This window comes from Peromyscus eremicus, chromosome 15 (assembly GCF_949786415.1).
Source record: "Peromyscus eremicus chromosome 15, PerEre_H2_v1, whole genome shotgun sequence".
In the NCBI taxonomy this organism is placed as follows: domain Eukaryota; kingdom Metazoa; phylum Chordata; class Mammalia; order Rodentia; family Cricetidae; genus Peromyscus; species Peromyscus eremicus.
This window is the reverse complement of record NC_081431.1, coordinates 64,488,167-64,502,636: the sequence shown is the minus strand read 5'-3', so window position 1 is coordinate 64,502,636 and position 14,470 is coordinate 64,488,167. Positions and strand designations below refer to the sequence as shown.

Below are 14,470 nucleotides of genomic sequence, written 5' to 3'. Positions count from 1 at the left end.
ATAATCACCTGAGACTCGGATTAATGTCGCTCAGACATGGCAGTAGGAAGGCATGACACCAGGCCTGGGTGGCCTGGGTGTGAGCCCACCAGGCTCAGGAAGTGCGCTCCCCTAGTTCCCACACGGCTGAGCATCCACGCCAGGCGAAGGCCACACAGTTCGCACTGCAAGTGGGCTTGCTCCATGGCTACCACGTTCCCTTTCTAGTCCCGGGGTCCAGACATGTTTCGTCTTCTTTTCTCAGAGTCCGGGGTCTTTCAGAGCTGAGCCCATCCCTCTTTACGGTTTGGTTTTGTTGCGGGTTTGGGTCTTTCTGCACTGTGTGTCACAGCTGTCTCCTTCCGACTGCGCACTTCTGCACACAGGTGTGCCCCCTTCCACGCTCTCCTGCTCTCTCTCGGGCCCTCCTCTTACTCTTCGTTAGTAGTTTCTTTGGGAGACAGAATCACGCACCACAGGCTGGCATCGAATCCACTATGAGGTCAGAGACGACCCTGACTCCTGATCCTCTGCCTCCGGCTCTCCAGTGCTGGGATTACAGGCCTGCACCACTCCCCACCCCCGACCCCCCGGTTTCTGTGGTACCAGGGATGGACCCCAGGGCTTTGTGCTTTCTAGGCAAGCATTCTGCCGATGGAACTGCAGTCCCAGCCGTAAACACGAATCCACTTTTCTCCCCCCGCCGCCGCAGTCCTGGGAACTGAACCCAGGGCCGCCTCACACATCCTCTGCACATCCTCTTCCAGTCTCAGCCCCCAAGTGCTCCCCTTGGAATACATGCAGGGCAGCTTTAGTTCAGACTGACAGGACATCCCTGGGGTCCCCCCTCTCTCTTTTCAGTCTCCTAACCATGCCTATCAGTGCACCTGGTGGGAAAAGCATGGCAAACCAAGTAGGAGAAGCAGCTTAGCTGTGTCAGGGAGACATGGGGATGAGCAGCTGGGCGCCTGCAGGGCAAATGCTCCTCCTGGGTAATTCCCACCACAGTTGAGAAGAGAGCAAGCCCCTCTGACTGACTTACTCAGACTGAACTCCACAGCAAAGACCTCATGCTGGAGGGGAGGGGCGGTGAGTTGGGCTTTCACCTCTGAACCTGATGATGCCCAGGTTACTGGAAATGAGGCAGAAAACTGCAAAGAGCCAAGTGTGCGAAGAGAAAAGAGGCCAGACAACACCGGATCTCATTTACAAGAGAGAGGGCCACTTGATCTCTCAGTGAGTCCGTTATAGACTTGATAACAGCCTTCTAAAAACAAGGTGTAAACTACTAGCTGCTAATTAAAACTGTAAAATGCTTGCACTAAGCATTTTACATGGGCTTGCATCCCAACGGCATTTATAAACAGGAGCCTTGGGGATGTAATTCTTCCTGGGACCTGAGGTGATGTTCTTCCAACTCTTTGCTCTTCCTGATAGTGACATGTGGCAGGGATGGCTTCTCTGTTTCATTTCGTTATCACTGTTTCTTTTTTTGTTTTTAAAAGGTGACTTTTTTTTTTTTTTTTTTTTTTTTTTGGTTTTCCGAGACAGGGTTTCTCTGTGTAGCTTTGTGCCTGTCCTGGAACTCACTCTGTAGCCCAGGCTGGCCTCGAACTCACAGAGATCCGCCCGCCTCTGCCTCCCGAGTGCTGGGATTAAAGGGGTGCGCCACCACCGCCCTGCAAAAGGTGACTTTTTAATTCTATTTTATTCTTATGTGCATGGGTGCTTTGCCTGTATGTATGTCTATGCGCCATGTGTGTGCAGTGTCCAAGGTCAGAAGAGGGAACTGGATTCACGGAACTGGAGCTACAGATGACTGTGAGCTGCCATATGGGGCTAGATTCAAACCCCGGTCCTCTGGAAAAGCAGCCAGTGCTCTTCCCACTGATCTCTCCTGTCCATCATTATCACTTATTTCTTTAATGTTACCATTGTAGTTTGTGTGTTTAACCTTCTGATTGTGTTATTATATAGTGGATTTTATCACAGTGCTCCATTGTTCTATCAGTGCTCCACTGATCTATTACAGTACTCCATTGTTCTATCCCAGTTCTCTAATGTGACATCACAGTGCTCCATTGTAATATCACAGTGCTCCATTATGCCATCACAGTTCTCTAATGTGACATCACAGTTCTCCATTATGCCATCACAGTGCTCCATTGTGCCATCACAGTGCTCCATTGTGACATCACAGTGCTCCATTGTGATATCACAGTGCTCCATTGTGACATCATAGTGCTTCACTGTGACATCATAGTGCTCCACTGTGACATCACAGTTCTCCAATGTGGCATCACAGTGCTCCACTGTGACATCACAGTGCTCCATTGTGACATCACAGTTCTCCATTGTAACATCACAGTTCTCCATTATGCCATCATAGTGCTCCATTGTGACATCACAGTTCTCCATTATGCCATCACAATGCTCCATTGTGACATCAGTTCTCCATTATGCCATCACAGTGCTCCATTGTGACATCACAGTTCTCCAATGTGGCATCACAGTGCTCCATTGTGACATCATAGTGCTCCATTGTGATATCACAGTTCTCCATCCATTGTGACATCACAGTTCTCCATGTGACATCACAGTGCTCCATTGTGACATCACAGTTCTCCAATGTGATATCACAGTGCTTCACTGTGATATCATAATGCTCCATTGTGACATCATAGTGCTCCATTGTGACATCACAGTTCTCCAATGTGATATCAGTGTTCCACTGTGATATCATAATGCTCCATTGTGACATCATAGTGCTTCACTGTGACATCACAGTGCTCCACTGTGACATCACATTTCTCCAATGTGGCATCACAGTGCTCCACTGTGACATCACAGTGCTCCATTGTGACATCACAGTTCTCCATTGTGACATCACAGTTCTCCATTATGCCATCATAGTGCTCCATTGTGACATCACAGTTCTCCATTATGCCATCACAGTGCTCCATTGTGACATCACAGTTCTCCATTATGCCATCACAGTGCTCCATTGTGACATCAGTTCTCCATTATGCCATCACAGTGCTCCATTGTGACATCACAGTTCTCCAATGTGGCATCACAGTGCTCCATTGTGACATCATAGTGCTCCATTGTGATATCACAGTTCTCCATCCATTGTGACATCACAGTTCTCCATGTGACATCACAGTGCTCCATTGTGACATCACAGTTCTCCAATGTGATATCACAGTGCTTCACTGTGATATCATAATGCTCCATTGTGACATCATAGTGCTCCATTGTGACATCACAGTTCTCCATTGTGCCATCACAGAGATCCTTCTGTTTCCATCTACTCAGCGTGGGGTTATAGGTGCACCCCACACCCAGGTTTTCACACAGGTTTGGAGGCTCAGACTCAAGCTATCATGCCTGTGTGGCCAACACCTTATCAACTGAGCCATCTCTCAATCCCATCATCACTTCATTTTGGAGACAGGGTCTTACTACATGGCCCTGCCTGGCCTGGAACTCACTCTGTAGACCAGGCTGGCCTCAAACTCACAAAGACCCACCTGCCTCTGCCTCCTGAGGGCTGGATTAAAGGTGTGCGTACCCATGCCTGGGTTGTCAACTTTTTAAAAGAGATACCAGAAATAAACTTAACAAAATAGGATTCAGAAATGGAGAGATGGTCCAGTGGTTAGGAGTGCTTGCTGTTCTTCCAGAAGACCTCAGTTTCCAGAGCCATGCTGAATGGCTCAGAGCTCCCTGTAACTCCAGGTCTGGAGATAAGAGGCCTCTGGCCTCTGCAGACACCCGCACACATGTGCACACACCCCACACAGGGACACACATACACACAATTTAAAAAGTTTATTTAAAAACAAAACAAAATACTACCAGGATTTTAAAACCAGAAAATGAAGACCAGGAGACAAAACCTCTTCTGACAATTAGCCTGGTTTTACACATAAAAAAAAAAAAAAATGAAAAAGCAAACAGAAAACCAGACCCCAAGGCTTTGGTGGCATTATACTTTATGTTATATCATTTGTTCTCACGATTGCCCAGAGCACACAAATTCTGCACGGATCCCATGGTTACAATTAGTTTATTTATGAAAGTATCTTTTCAATAAAGATGCCTGGCCCAAAAGAAGGCAACATCCAAAACATACACCCAAGCCCATTTTGGGGGCTCTTGTACAGGAAGCAAGCTGGTCATGGTCTGCCCAGAATTCTGTAGTAATGATGGCTTACCTCCAAAATTTCCCTGACTTTTCTGGAATGTTCTACACAATCCAGAAGCAAGACAAATCAAGAAGCAATTGTCCGGTGATTGGGAATATATTTATCACATGTTATCTATGCACAATGCAGGGATGAAAGTGTATTAGGGGAAACAAAAGCTGAACAAAATCTTGCTGAAACATAATTGACAATCTGCATGAAGTCACAAGACCACAGAAACACTTCCGGTCACACCTTAGCGTCTGCTAGGTACTTAAGCACAAAATCTAAATTTCAGTTCTTGATTATGTTTAAAAACTTTTCACTGTTAAAATACTAGAGAAACATGAAGAGACATCATGTCGAATCCCTCTACCTGCAGGCCATTCGCTCTGTTTACACCTCGCTCTGCTTCTTCACCAGGAACCGAGTGATGTCTGATCCGTGCTTTGATGCCAGGGAGCGTCGTCTCGCCTGACTCCTTTCCTTGGCTTGTCGGGCAGTTCTCTAGAAGTCAGCAAATGCAAGGTGCAGGTCAGGGGAAGACTGTGCTGTAGTCTGGAAAATGTGCATTATCCACATGTACAGTGTTTAACCCCGAGGAGGTGCTCCATGCCCCGGGTGGAGTCGGGCAGCACAGGCAAGCTCCCTGAGATCCTGGGTTTACTTGTCTCCGGAGAAAACATTTTTTTTTTTTTTATTTTGTTTTTTGTTTTTTGTTTTTTTTCCTGAGACAGGGTTTCTCTGTGTAGTTTTGGTGCCTGTCCTGGATCTCACTCTGTAGCCCAGGCTGGCCTCTAACTCAACAGAGATCCGCCTGCCTCTGCCTCCCGTGTGCTCGGATTAAAGGCGTGCACCACCACTGCCCGGCAAGAAAACATATTCTTGTGGAGAATGTCTCACTGCCCAGTAGACTACGAATCCTGCGTTTGGGAACTAAGAGAAGCCATGCATCTCCTCATCTTAGTAGGTGCTTATAACACATCTAAAAATCCCCAGCATTCAGTGGGTAAAGTTTGTCCTCTTCTTATTATCTGGGCCCAGCTCAGAAAATTCATTCCCAACTCAATACTTAAGACACTATAGAAAGTCAAACAAGATAGAATCAATTCTTCTGCTAAGTCTAAGTAAAAATTTTCATGAGAATCCAAAAAACAAACAAACACAGGAAAGATGGCATTCCTTTTGGTGATGTCTTTATTCCTTTAGCTACAGTCTCACGTAGCCAGCCCCACACTCACCAAGTAGCCGAGAATAGCTTGGACTCTTTTTTGTGGTGGTTGTAGTTGAGATGGGCTCTCACTGTCCAGCTCTGGCTGTCCCGGAGCTTACTATATAGACCAGGCTGGCCCTGAACTCAGAGATCCACCTACCTCTCGAGTGCTGTGCTACCGTGTCTGGCTGACCTAGAACTTTTTTTTCCCTAGACAGAGTCTCTATGTAGCCCTGGCTGTCCTGGGACTCTCTGTAGACCAGGCTGGCCTCACTCTTGATCCCCCAGCTTCTGCCTCCTTCTGTACTAACACACCCAGTTTGTGCGGTGTGGGATGGAACCCAGGCCCTCCCCACTGAGCAGCATCCTCTGCACAGAGAGTGAATTAAGAGGGTCCCAGGGTCCTCACGTCTGTGACTACGAACTGCCACAGAGCCAAGAGTCAGAACGACGAAAGAAGCAGCGTGCGTTCCACTCCCAGAGGGGGCTCGCCCAGCCTCGCCCACCTGTGTGCAGTCCCCAGGAACGTGTCACTCACCTCCCTGTGGCACACTGTGCAGAGTGTCTGCAGGTTGTCCAGAGAGCACTGTCCTCCTCCCTCATACACCGGCTTGATGTGATCCACCTGCCAGAAGTGGCCTTCTCCTGGGTTCCTCAGCATTTCATTTAGCTGCAGGAAGAACACACCATCAGCAACTCTCCAGATTTGCTCCAGGAACTGTGGGCTGTGCACTTTGCAATCCCTTTATACAGCAAAATCACAGGGAGAAACACATTAGGATGCCTTTTAGAGCTTTTGTTGTGAGTAAAAAAACCCACAAAATGCTAGGTTAGCAATTTGAAAGCAATAAAATGTCTTTCTAAAAGAGTTTTTCCCCCTAACATATTTGGAAAACCTTATAACCAAATATAAGATACCAAGGCTCCTGACAGTTGAGGGGAAAATGGTTGTTTTTCGACCCTTTAAGTTGCTTTATATATTTATGAAACCAAAAGTGAGAAAGGAAGAACAGACTGGAAATTAATAACTAAGTAACCATGCATTGTTGACCTAAACACATTTGTTCCTATATCAATAGCAGGTTAACCTAGTCTCCACAATGTTGTGTTTGGTTTTATTCTCTAGGTAAGATCTCTTGTATCCCGGCTGGTATCAAACTAATCGTGTAGCCAAGGATGACCTTGAACTCCTGGCCCTCCTCTTCCACCTCCACGTGCTGGGCTTCCAGCATGCAGCACCATGCTGGGTTTATGCAGTGCTGGGACTAGAACCAGGCTTCTGTGTGTGGTAGGCAAGCTCCCTACTAACTGAGTCGCATCCCCAGCTCTGGCCAGAACTTGGTTATTTACCAGACAGTTTCCCAGCTTCCATGGACTGGCATGGCAGGAAATCTCCACAACAAACTTCTGTACCTTGCATATTTGGAATATTTGCATATTTGGAGCTACTTCAAACAGCCAGCATCTAGGCCAGTCTACACACACACTTAGCCACGGATCCCCTATGCTATAATGATATCCATCTGACCATCTTGCCTGAGATAGTAAAAGCAGCATGCACTAGGGTACTGCAACTGTCTAAACATCAGAGATTAGTAAGATGTTTTTGTTTTTTTAGTCTTGGATAAGAAAGAAATTATAATTAATTTCATGAATGCTGGCCATAGGAACCCATGATTATTTCAATCTAAAGCAGAAAGAAACACAGCCAGAGGCATCATAGTCCTGACCTCAGAGTGACAAAGACAGTAGTATACTGTGGCACAAACCAGACACACAGACCAGTGGAACACAACAGAGGACCCAGAAACAGACCCATACAACCATGGACCCCTAATGTTTGACAAAGGTGTTGTGGTGGTTTGAATAGGAATGGCCCCCAAAGACTCATGTGTTCGAATGCTTGGCCCATAGGGAGTGGCATCGTTAGGAGGTGTGGCTTCCTTAGAATGAGGGTAGCCTTGTTGGAGAAAGGCTTTGAGGTCTCCTATGCTCAAGCTATGCCCAGTGTGGCTCACAGTCTCCTTCTGCCTGTGGATCAAGATGTAGGACTCTGAGCTTCTTCTCCAGCACCATGTCTGCCTACACACTGCCATGTTTCCTGCCATGATGATAATGGACTAAACCTCTGAAACCTTAAGCCAGCCCCAATTAAATGTTTTCCTTTATAAGAGTTGCTGTGGTCATGGTGTCTCTTCACAGCAATAGAAACCCTAACTAAGACAGGTGTCAAACATGAACCCTGGAAAAAAGACAACCCATTGAGTAGACGGTGCTGGCCAAACTGGACATTTGTAAGGAAGGCACTTTTAAGGAAGTGTGTAGGGCTCTGGGATGGACCCGTGACCCGACCAGTAGTGCCGACCCCCAGGGAGTGAGTTTCCAGACAGCCAGCTGGTGCAGGGAAGTCTGTCCTGCTGATGTCTGTCACTGCCTGCCTCTCTCTCTTCTGTACTGAACTTCTAGCCTTTTGTTAGAAGGAACAGATTGAGTTTTAGAAGTAACTACAAATGTCATTCTAAATGGCATATTCTTAGAAGAAAAGAATCCATTTGGTTCTGCTTTTTGTAGCCAATTCTTTCTCTCTGAGCATCTTTAACTGACAGACTCAATGATCCAGAAGACGTGTCTTTATTTTCCCTGGTAAATGTGCAGCAGCTCCCTGGAGACCAGCTTTCAACATGCTGAATTTGCCTCAGGAAAGACTCCTGCTAAGACTTCTTCCCTCAGCCCTCCTGGGTGCGGTGTCTACCATGTGACTGCTACATTCCTAGACAGGTCACTTTCAAGATGATCCTTAGTCATTTTAGCACTCAGCTTCAGGAAGCCCGCATGCCCGGGCAGCAGGCAGTATGGGAGCCTGACTGACATCCCTCCCAAGGGTGCAGTTAGAGCAAGGGGAATCTCAGGAATCGTGTTAGAGAAACATGTGTTTCTCTAGATCCAAGAGCTACATTAATTCATCTTTTAGAAATGAATGTTAGCTAACCAGTTCTATCATAATGTAGCAGGGAAATTAAAACATATACAATTTTAAAAATAATTAATTAAATAATTAATTAATTTTAGACAGGGTCTCACTATGTAGCCCTGGCTGTCCTGGAACTCACTCTGCAGACCAGGCTGACCTGGAACTTGGCAGAGATCCTCCTGCCTCTGCCTCCCAAGTGCTGGGATTAAAGGCATGTGCCACCATACCTGGTTAAAAATATACAGTTTGTTCAACTGACAGGAATTCATTGGATATTTCAGTGGGTAGAGATTGCTTGAGTGACCCTTTTTTGATTAAGCACACCATAAAATGAAGTATTTTCCTTTAGTTGGAAACTTAGAACAGTTTTTGTAAGATTAGACTTCTGATTGTGCTTTGGGAAGCTAAGCGATTATTGGTGAGTGTGCTAGGCACACTAACAGGCCACAAACTTTTACTAAAACTGTATTATACAATGGACACACACACAGCCTTCTCATTGTGAGCTGCATTTTGGGGTTCCCCCGTAAGCCCCATCCTAAGATACTGATATACTGGAAGTAGCTCAGTGTCTGTTTGCAGCCACTCACTACCACGTGACCTCTGCAAACAGAATCAGAATCCAAGCACACCCCAGACCATACGGCCACTACCCAGGAAGCTGTTGGGTCAGGAAAACATGTCAGGGGACACCGTGTGGATCGGTGAGACACAGAGTGAAGGAAACTCCAGGGAAATGATCCCGTTTCCTTCCCCATCGATGGTATAAAAAGGGAGGGGTGCTGGAGACCCATCAAAGACAACCAGCTTTCCAACCAGAAAGAAGACAACGGATTTCCATCCTAATCTGAACAGAGTAAATGAGACGGTCTTGGGACGCCAACATGCACTTCTATAATGGAGGAATTCTGATTCTGTTAGTCATGTGCACCGTGATTATACTGTAACACAGGAAGAGCTGAGGGAAGAGGGGGGAGGGAAGGCTGAGGACGAGGGACGGGCAGGGTGAGAGGCAGAAAGGCGGGAAGGAAGGAGCCGGAAAGGACGGAGGGAGGAAGGGGACAGAAGGAGGGAAGGAGAGAGAAAGAAAGAAAGGGGGAGGAGGGGGAGGGCGGGCAGGAGGAGAGGCAGGAGTGGAGAGAAGGGAGCGGGCAGGCATTACCCACGAGAGGCACAAGGAAGACGGCAGAGGGAAGCAGACGGCAGAGTGCGGACGCTGGATGACGGCGTGTGGTTCGTATTCTCTCCGTTTGTACGTGTTTTAACAAGGTTAGAAACTGACCGCACCACTGCCCTGACAGGCCGTGACGACGTACCTGCTCCAATGGGAGCTTCGCAGTCCAGGCAGCATCTAGAAGATTCTTCCTCTGACTTTTAGGGGCATCTCTCACTCGCAGAAAGAGTTCCTGGGCATTCACACCGCACAGCTGACACACACCATGTTCTACGGCAAACACCTGGGCTCTCAGGTAGCCGTTATTGGATCGGATCCAGAATTCCTCCTGACATTTCAGGGAGCAGAACCGTGAGTCCCAGGCGCTGGCTTTGGACCCCTGCTCAGCCTGGCAGGTGGGATGCTGGCAGCGGAGACAGAGCGGCCGGCCTTCCTTATCCACAGCCTGGATGTAGCCTTTGGACGGGGATGGCTCAACAGTGAGATCAGCTGGGCCGGGGTTCAGAGACAGGATGCAGGCTCTGTCAAGCTTTCTACAACTGAACAAAAGACCGTGGAGGTAAGCAGTGAAGCTGGGCCACTGCTCAGTAGAGAGGCCTCAGATCTGGTGTTCAGTCAGGAGGTGAAGTAGCTGTGGTCAGGACCCCATAGTCCAGCCAACTTGAGAAAAGCCATGCCACCAAAGTGAATCTGACACAAGCAGCCTCTTTTAGGCACTGAAGTGTCCCCCACTGAGCACCTCCAGACACCAGATGATGCTGGACAATGAGATCTATTGAAATGCTCATTCAGACTAATGTGAAAGCTCCAGAACCCTAGTGGATGCACTGCAACCTATACACCTCCTCAGCCTCGGGCACCATGAGTGAATCTTCCTGGTTTTTTGCTGCCTTATAAGGTCAGAGTGACAGGGATTAGAACAGAACACTTGCTAAATACCGGGTTTCTCCAGGTAAACTCCAAGTTGATCAAATAACAAAAGGAAGTGAAACACAGCAGGACACACACTCACTTGATCAGGATCCCCACCGTCCAGGCTGATATGACTGGAACAGTGCCAGGCTGGCAGAGTGTGCAGGACTGAGATCAGGTCTCCTGGCATCTTTACTCAGGCTTGGGGCAGGTCACATAGGCTCCTGGTTTTGGGTATCCCTCAACTCTGAGCTCATGGACCTATGAGGGTCGTTAGAAGGTCTAAAAAGCTATTTAATCATGACACTGTTTTGTGACCTCTAAAGTGGTCACACCATGGGGGCTGTTATCACAGAAACTGGTGCATAAGTCTGAAGCAGTACTCTTTCCTATTTCTAGGTATCATGGGGCACTTACTTTGAAGAAGGGTCCTGCGGCCTGGACTCCCTGGTGATCAGACGGATATGGCCCCCATCAGTTTTCACCTTGGTCATGGAGGCCATGGCAACATCTTCTTTAGTGATGTATCTAGAACAGTTAGATGTTAAATAGATTTTTCTCACATAGGAGTGTCTGGGGGAGGAAGAGACATTGCTAGTGTGTAGCCACTGATGAGGTGTCCATGCCCCAGTGACTACATCAGTCATGCTCATGTCAGCAACCCTGAGTAGGTTCACAGGTCACACACAGGTGTGGATGCAGAAGACAGACGAGTTGGGAAGAAGGAGGTCAGTGGGAGTGGGAAGGGGACAGGAGAGGGTGATGGGGGTGAGAATGAACAAATGTATTGTCTGCATTGTATACATGTATGAAAATGTCACAATGAAACCCACTAGTATGTGCAATTAATTTATAGTAATAAAACATAAAAAGAAAAAGAGTTTCTATATACTTTTCTGTTTTGAGTTCCACTTTGTAGTCCTGGCTGGCCTGGAACTCCCTATGTAGACCAAACTGGCCTTGAAATCAGAGATGTGCTTGGCCCTGCTTCTGAAGTGCTGGTATTAAAAATATGCACTACCAGCCAGGCATTGGTGGTGCACGCCTTTAATCCCAGCACTCGGGAGGCAGAGGCAGGCAGATCTCTGTGAGTTCGAGGCCAGCCTGGTCTCCAAAGCGAGGTCCAGGAAAGGCGCAAAGCTTCACAGAGAAACTCTGTCTCGGAAAAAAAAAAAAAAATGCACTACAGGGCTGGAGAGATGGCTCAGAGGTTAAGAGCACTGACTGCTCTTCCAGAGGTCCTGAGCTCAATTCCCAGCAACCACATGGTGGCTCACAACCATCTGTAATGAGATCTGGTGCCCTCTTCTGGCCTGCAGACATACAGAACATTGTATACATAATAAATAAATAAATCTTTAAAAAATTATGCACTACCATGATCAGTTATTTTCTGACACACACACACACACACACACACACACACACACACACACACACACACACGGTGCATGCAGTACCTACAGAGGCCAGAAGAGAGCATCAGAACCTGCCCCCCCCCCCCCCCCCAAATGGAGCAATAAGCAGTTGTGAGCTGTCCAATGCGGGTGCTGGAAACCAAACCCAGATCCTCTGTAAGTAGCAAGTACTCTTAACCACCAAGCCAGCTCTATAGCCCCTTAAATCTTTTAAAAAATGATCGATCTCTCTCTCTCTCTCTCTCTCTCTCTCTCTCTCTCTCTCTCTCTCAAGTCAGGGGTTGGTTTTCTCCTTCTAACATGTGGGCTCTAGGAACTGAACTGAGGTTCGGTGGCAGATGCCCCCTCACCCCAACAAAGACTGACTCTGGAAGCCCCCTCTTTCACGCCAGTCAAGTGTGCACTGCGTTACATTCTCAGGAAGTACCTGTCACGTAAGTTCACAGTGCTCCTGGAGAAAGGAAAGGAGCAAAGAAGATGCAATGATGTTCCTGTGCTGACCACGAAGTTCGGAAATGTGCCTGTCCTTGTGGCTGCTGTTTGTTCTGTGGGAAACATGTATCTTTGCTCCAAATCAGTGTCACAATATTTACTTCCCCAAGAAATTCAAAAGTCCCTCGTGATTTTTTTTTGTTTTTGTTTTTGTTTTTGTTTTTGTTTTTCGAGACAGGGTTTCTCTGTGTAGCTTTGTGCCTTTCCTGGATCTTGCTCTGTAGACCAGGCTGGCCTCGAACTCACAAAGATCCGCCTGGCTCTGCCTCCCGAGCCCTCGTGATTTTTAATTGTCAAGTAGACACAGTCTAGAATTATCTGAGAGGAAGGCCTGGTTGAGGAATTGCCTAGATCTGCCTAGCCTGTGGGTGTGTCCATGGGGGATGGTCTTGATAGGCCATGGGTGTAGGCGGTCCCAGCCCACTGTGGGCAGTCCCACATCGTATAGGAAAGCCAGCACGCACACAGGAGCCAGAAAGCTGACCAGCAAGAGCAGCGAACCTCCATGGTTCCTGCCTCTCAGTTCCTGCCTCAAGTTCCCAACCTCCCTCCCTCACTGATGGAGTGTGACCTGGAACTATAAGCCGGACAAATCCTTTCCTGTCCAAGTTACTACTGGTCAGAGTATTCTACTGTAGCAAGAAAACTAGAATACACAATTTTTCAAAATCTGGGGGAAGAAAAGAGTGGCTGTGGGCCTAAGAAATGATCAAATACACGGCCGACCGACAGTCTTAAGGAAACTGCCTTCAAGCTGCACAGAAACTTTCTAGTGTGCCCCTGCTCTTCTGAACTCCTCACCTCTGCCAGCTACAACACCGGAAAGCTTTTGTGCAAAGTGATGCTTTGACTGAACTGAGTTCAACTGCATCTCCCATAAGCTGGAGGCTACTGCCCCTGAACTTGCCACAGCCTCAGCAGAACTGAGTTACTTTCTATTTACCTCCAGCGCCTACACCAGGTGTGTTACTGCTAGTGCATGAGAGGCTCTGGATCCCACGTCAGCTAGTGGCATTGTTGTGCTAGTGAAAATGCAATGGCGCAATTAATTTTTTCTAATTAGCATGGCCCAGTTTCTAGGCTATTACTCTTATTATAGATATTTTAAAGTTTCTGATTAGTGGGCTGTTGGGCGGCAGCATACATTTATACCCACCACATTTAAAAATGCTCTAGACTCTAGGGAGGACACGAAGTCTCTTAAAACACTTTGGTTTATGTGTACAGCTGTTTTGCCTGCACACACATCTGTGCACCACGTGTGTGACTAGTGCATGTTGGAATCAGAAGAGAGCATCCGATTTCCTGGAGCTGGAGTTATATATAGGTTGTTCTGAGCTGCCGTGTGGGTGCTGGAATTGAACCCAGGTCCTCTGGAAGAGCAGCCAGTGCTCTTAACCCCTGAGCCATCTCTCCAGCCTCCACTGTATTTTTTACACACGAACTGTATATATACAGATTATAGTGACGGCTTAGGGGTTAAAGTGCTTGATGAGCAAGTGTGGGAACCAGGGTTTGGATGCCCAAGAACCCATGTAAACGCCAGATGGGTGGCATCCCACCTGTAGCTCTGCCTCAGAAGCTTGCCATATAGGGAAGCTCTGGGTTTGAGAGACGCGTCTCAATGAATAAGGTAGAAAAGCAATTGAGGATGATTCCTGACATCTCCACATGCACACACACACATGTGCACATGCACCCCCCCACACACCAAAATGGAAACACATACATGTGCACATGCACCCCCACACACACCAAAATGGAAACACATACACACATGTGCACATGAACCCCCCCACAAAATGTAAACACATATACACATGTGCACATGCACCCCCCACACACAAAATGGAAACACATACACACATGTGCACATGCACCCACACACACACAAAATGGAAACATACACACATGTGCACATGCACCCACACACACACAAAATGGAAACATACACACATGTGCACATGCACCCTCCCACACAAAATGGAAACACATACACACATGTGCACATGCACCCCCCCACACAAAATGGAAACACATACACACATGTGCACATGCACCCACACACACACAAAATGGAAACACATACACACATGTGCACATGCACCCTCCTACAAAATG

At 47.4% G+C, this 14,470-nt stretch overlaps 1 protein-coding gene across 1 annotated transcript in view; it reads right to left on the bottom strand.

Annotated features, from left to right (window-relative positions):
- Positions 1 to 4,032: 4,032 nt before the first annotated feature.
- Zranb3 (zinc finger RANBP2-type containing 3) overlaps positions 4,033 to 14,470 on the bottom strand; it is a 143,698-nt gene continuing 133,260 nt past the window's right edge. Inside the window, exons 18-21 of the mRNA XM_059280843.1 lie at positions 10,857 to 10,967; positions 9,670 to 10,060; positions 5,921 to 6,052; positions 4,033 to 4,676 (exon numbers count right to left, since the gene is read on the bottom strand). Of these exons, the coding sequence (XP_059136826.1) occupies positions 4,566 to 4,676; positions 5,921 to 6,052; positions 9,670 to 10,060; positions 10,857 to 10,967 (745 nt within the window). The 3' untranslated portion in view covers positions 4,033 to 4,565. The remainder of the gene's footprint in view (positions 4,677 to 5,920; positions 6,053 to 9,669; positions 10,061 to 10,856; positions 10,968 to 14,470) is intronic.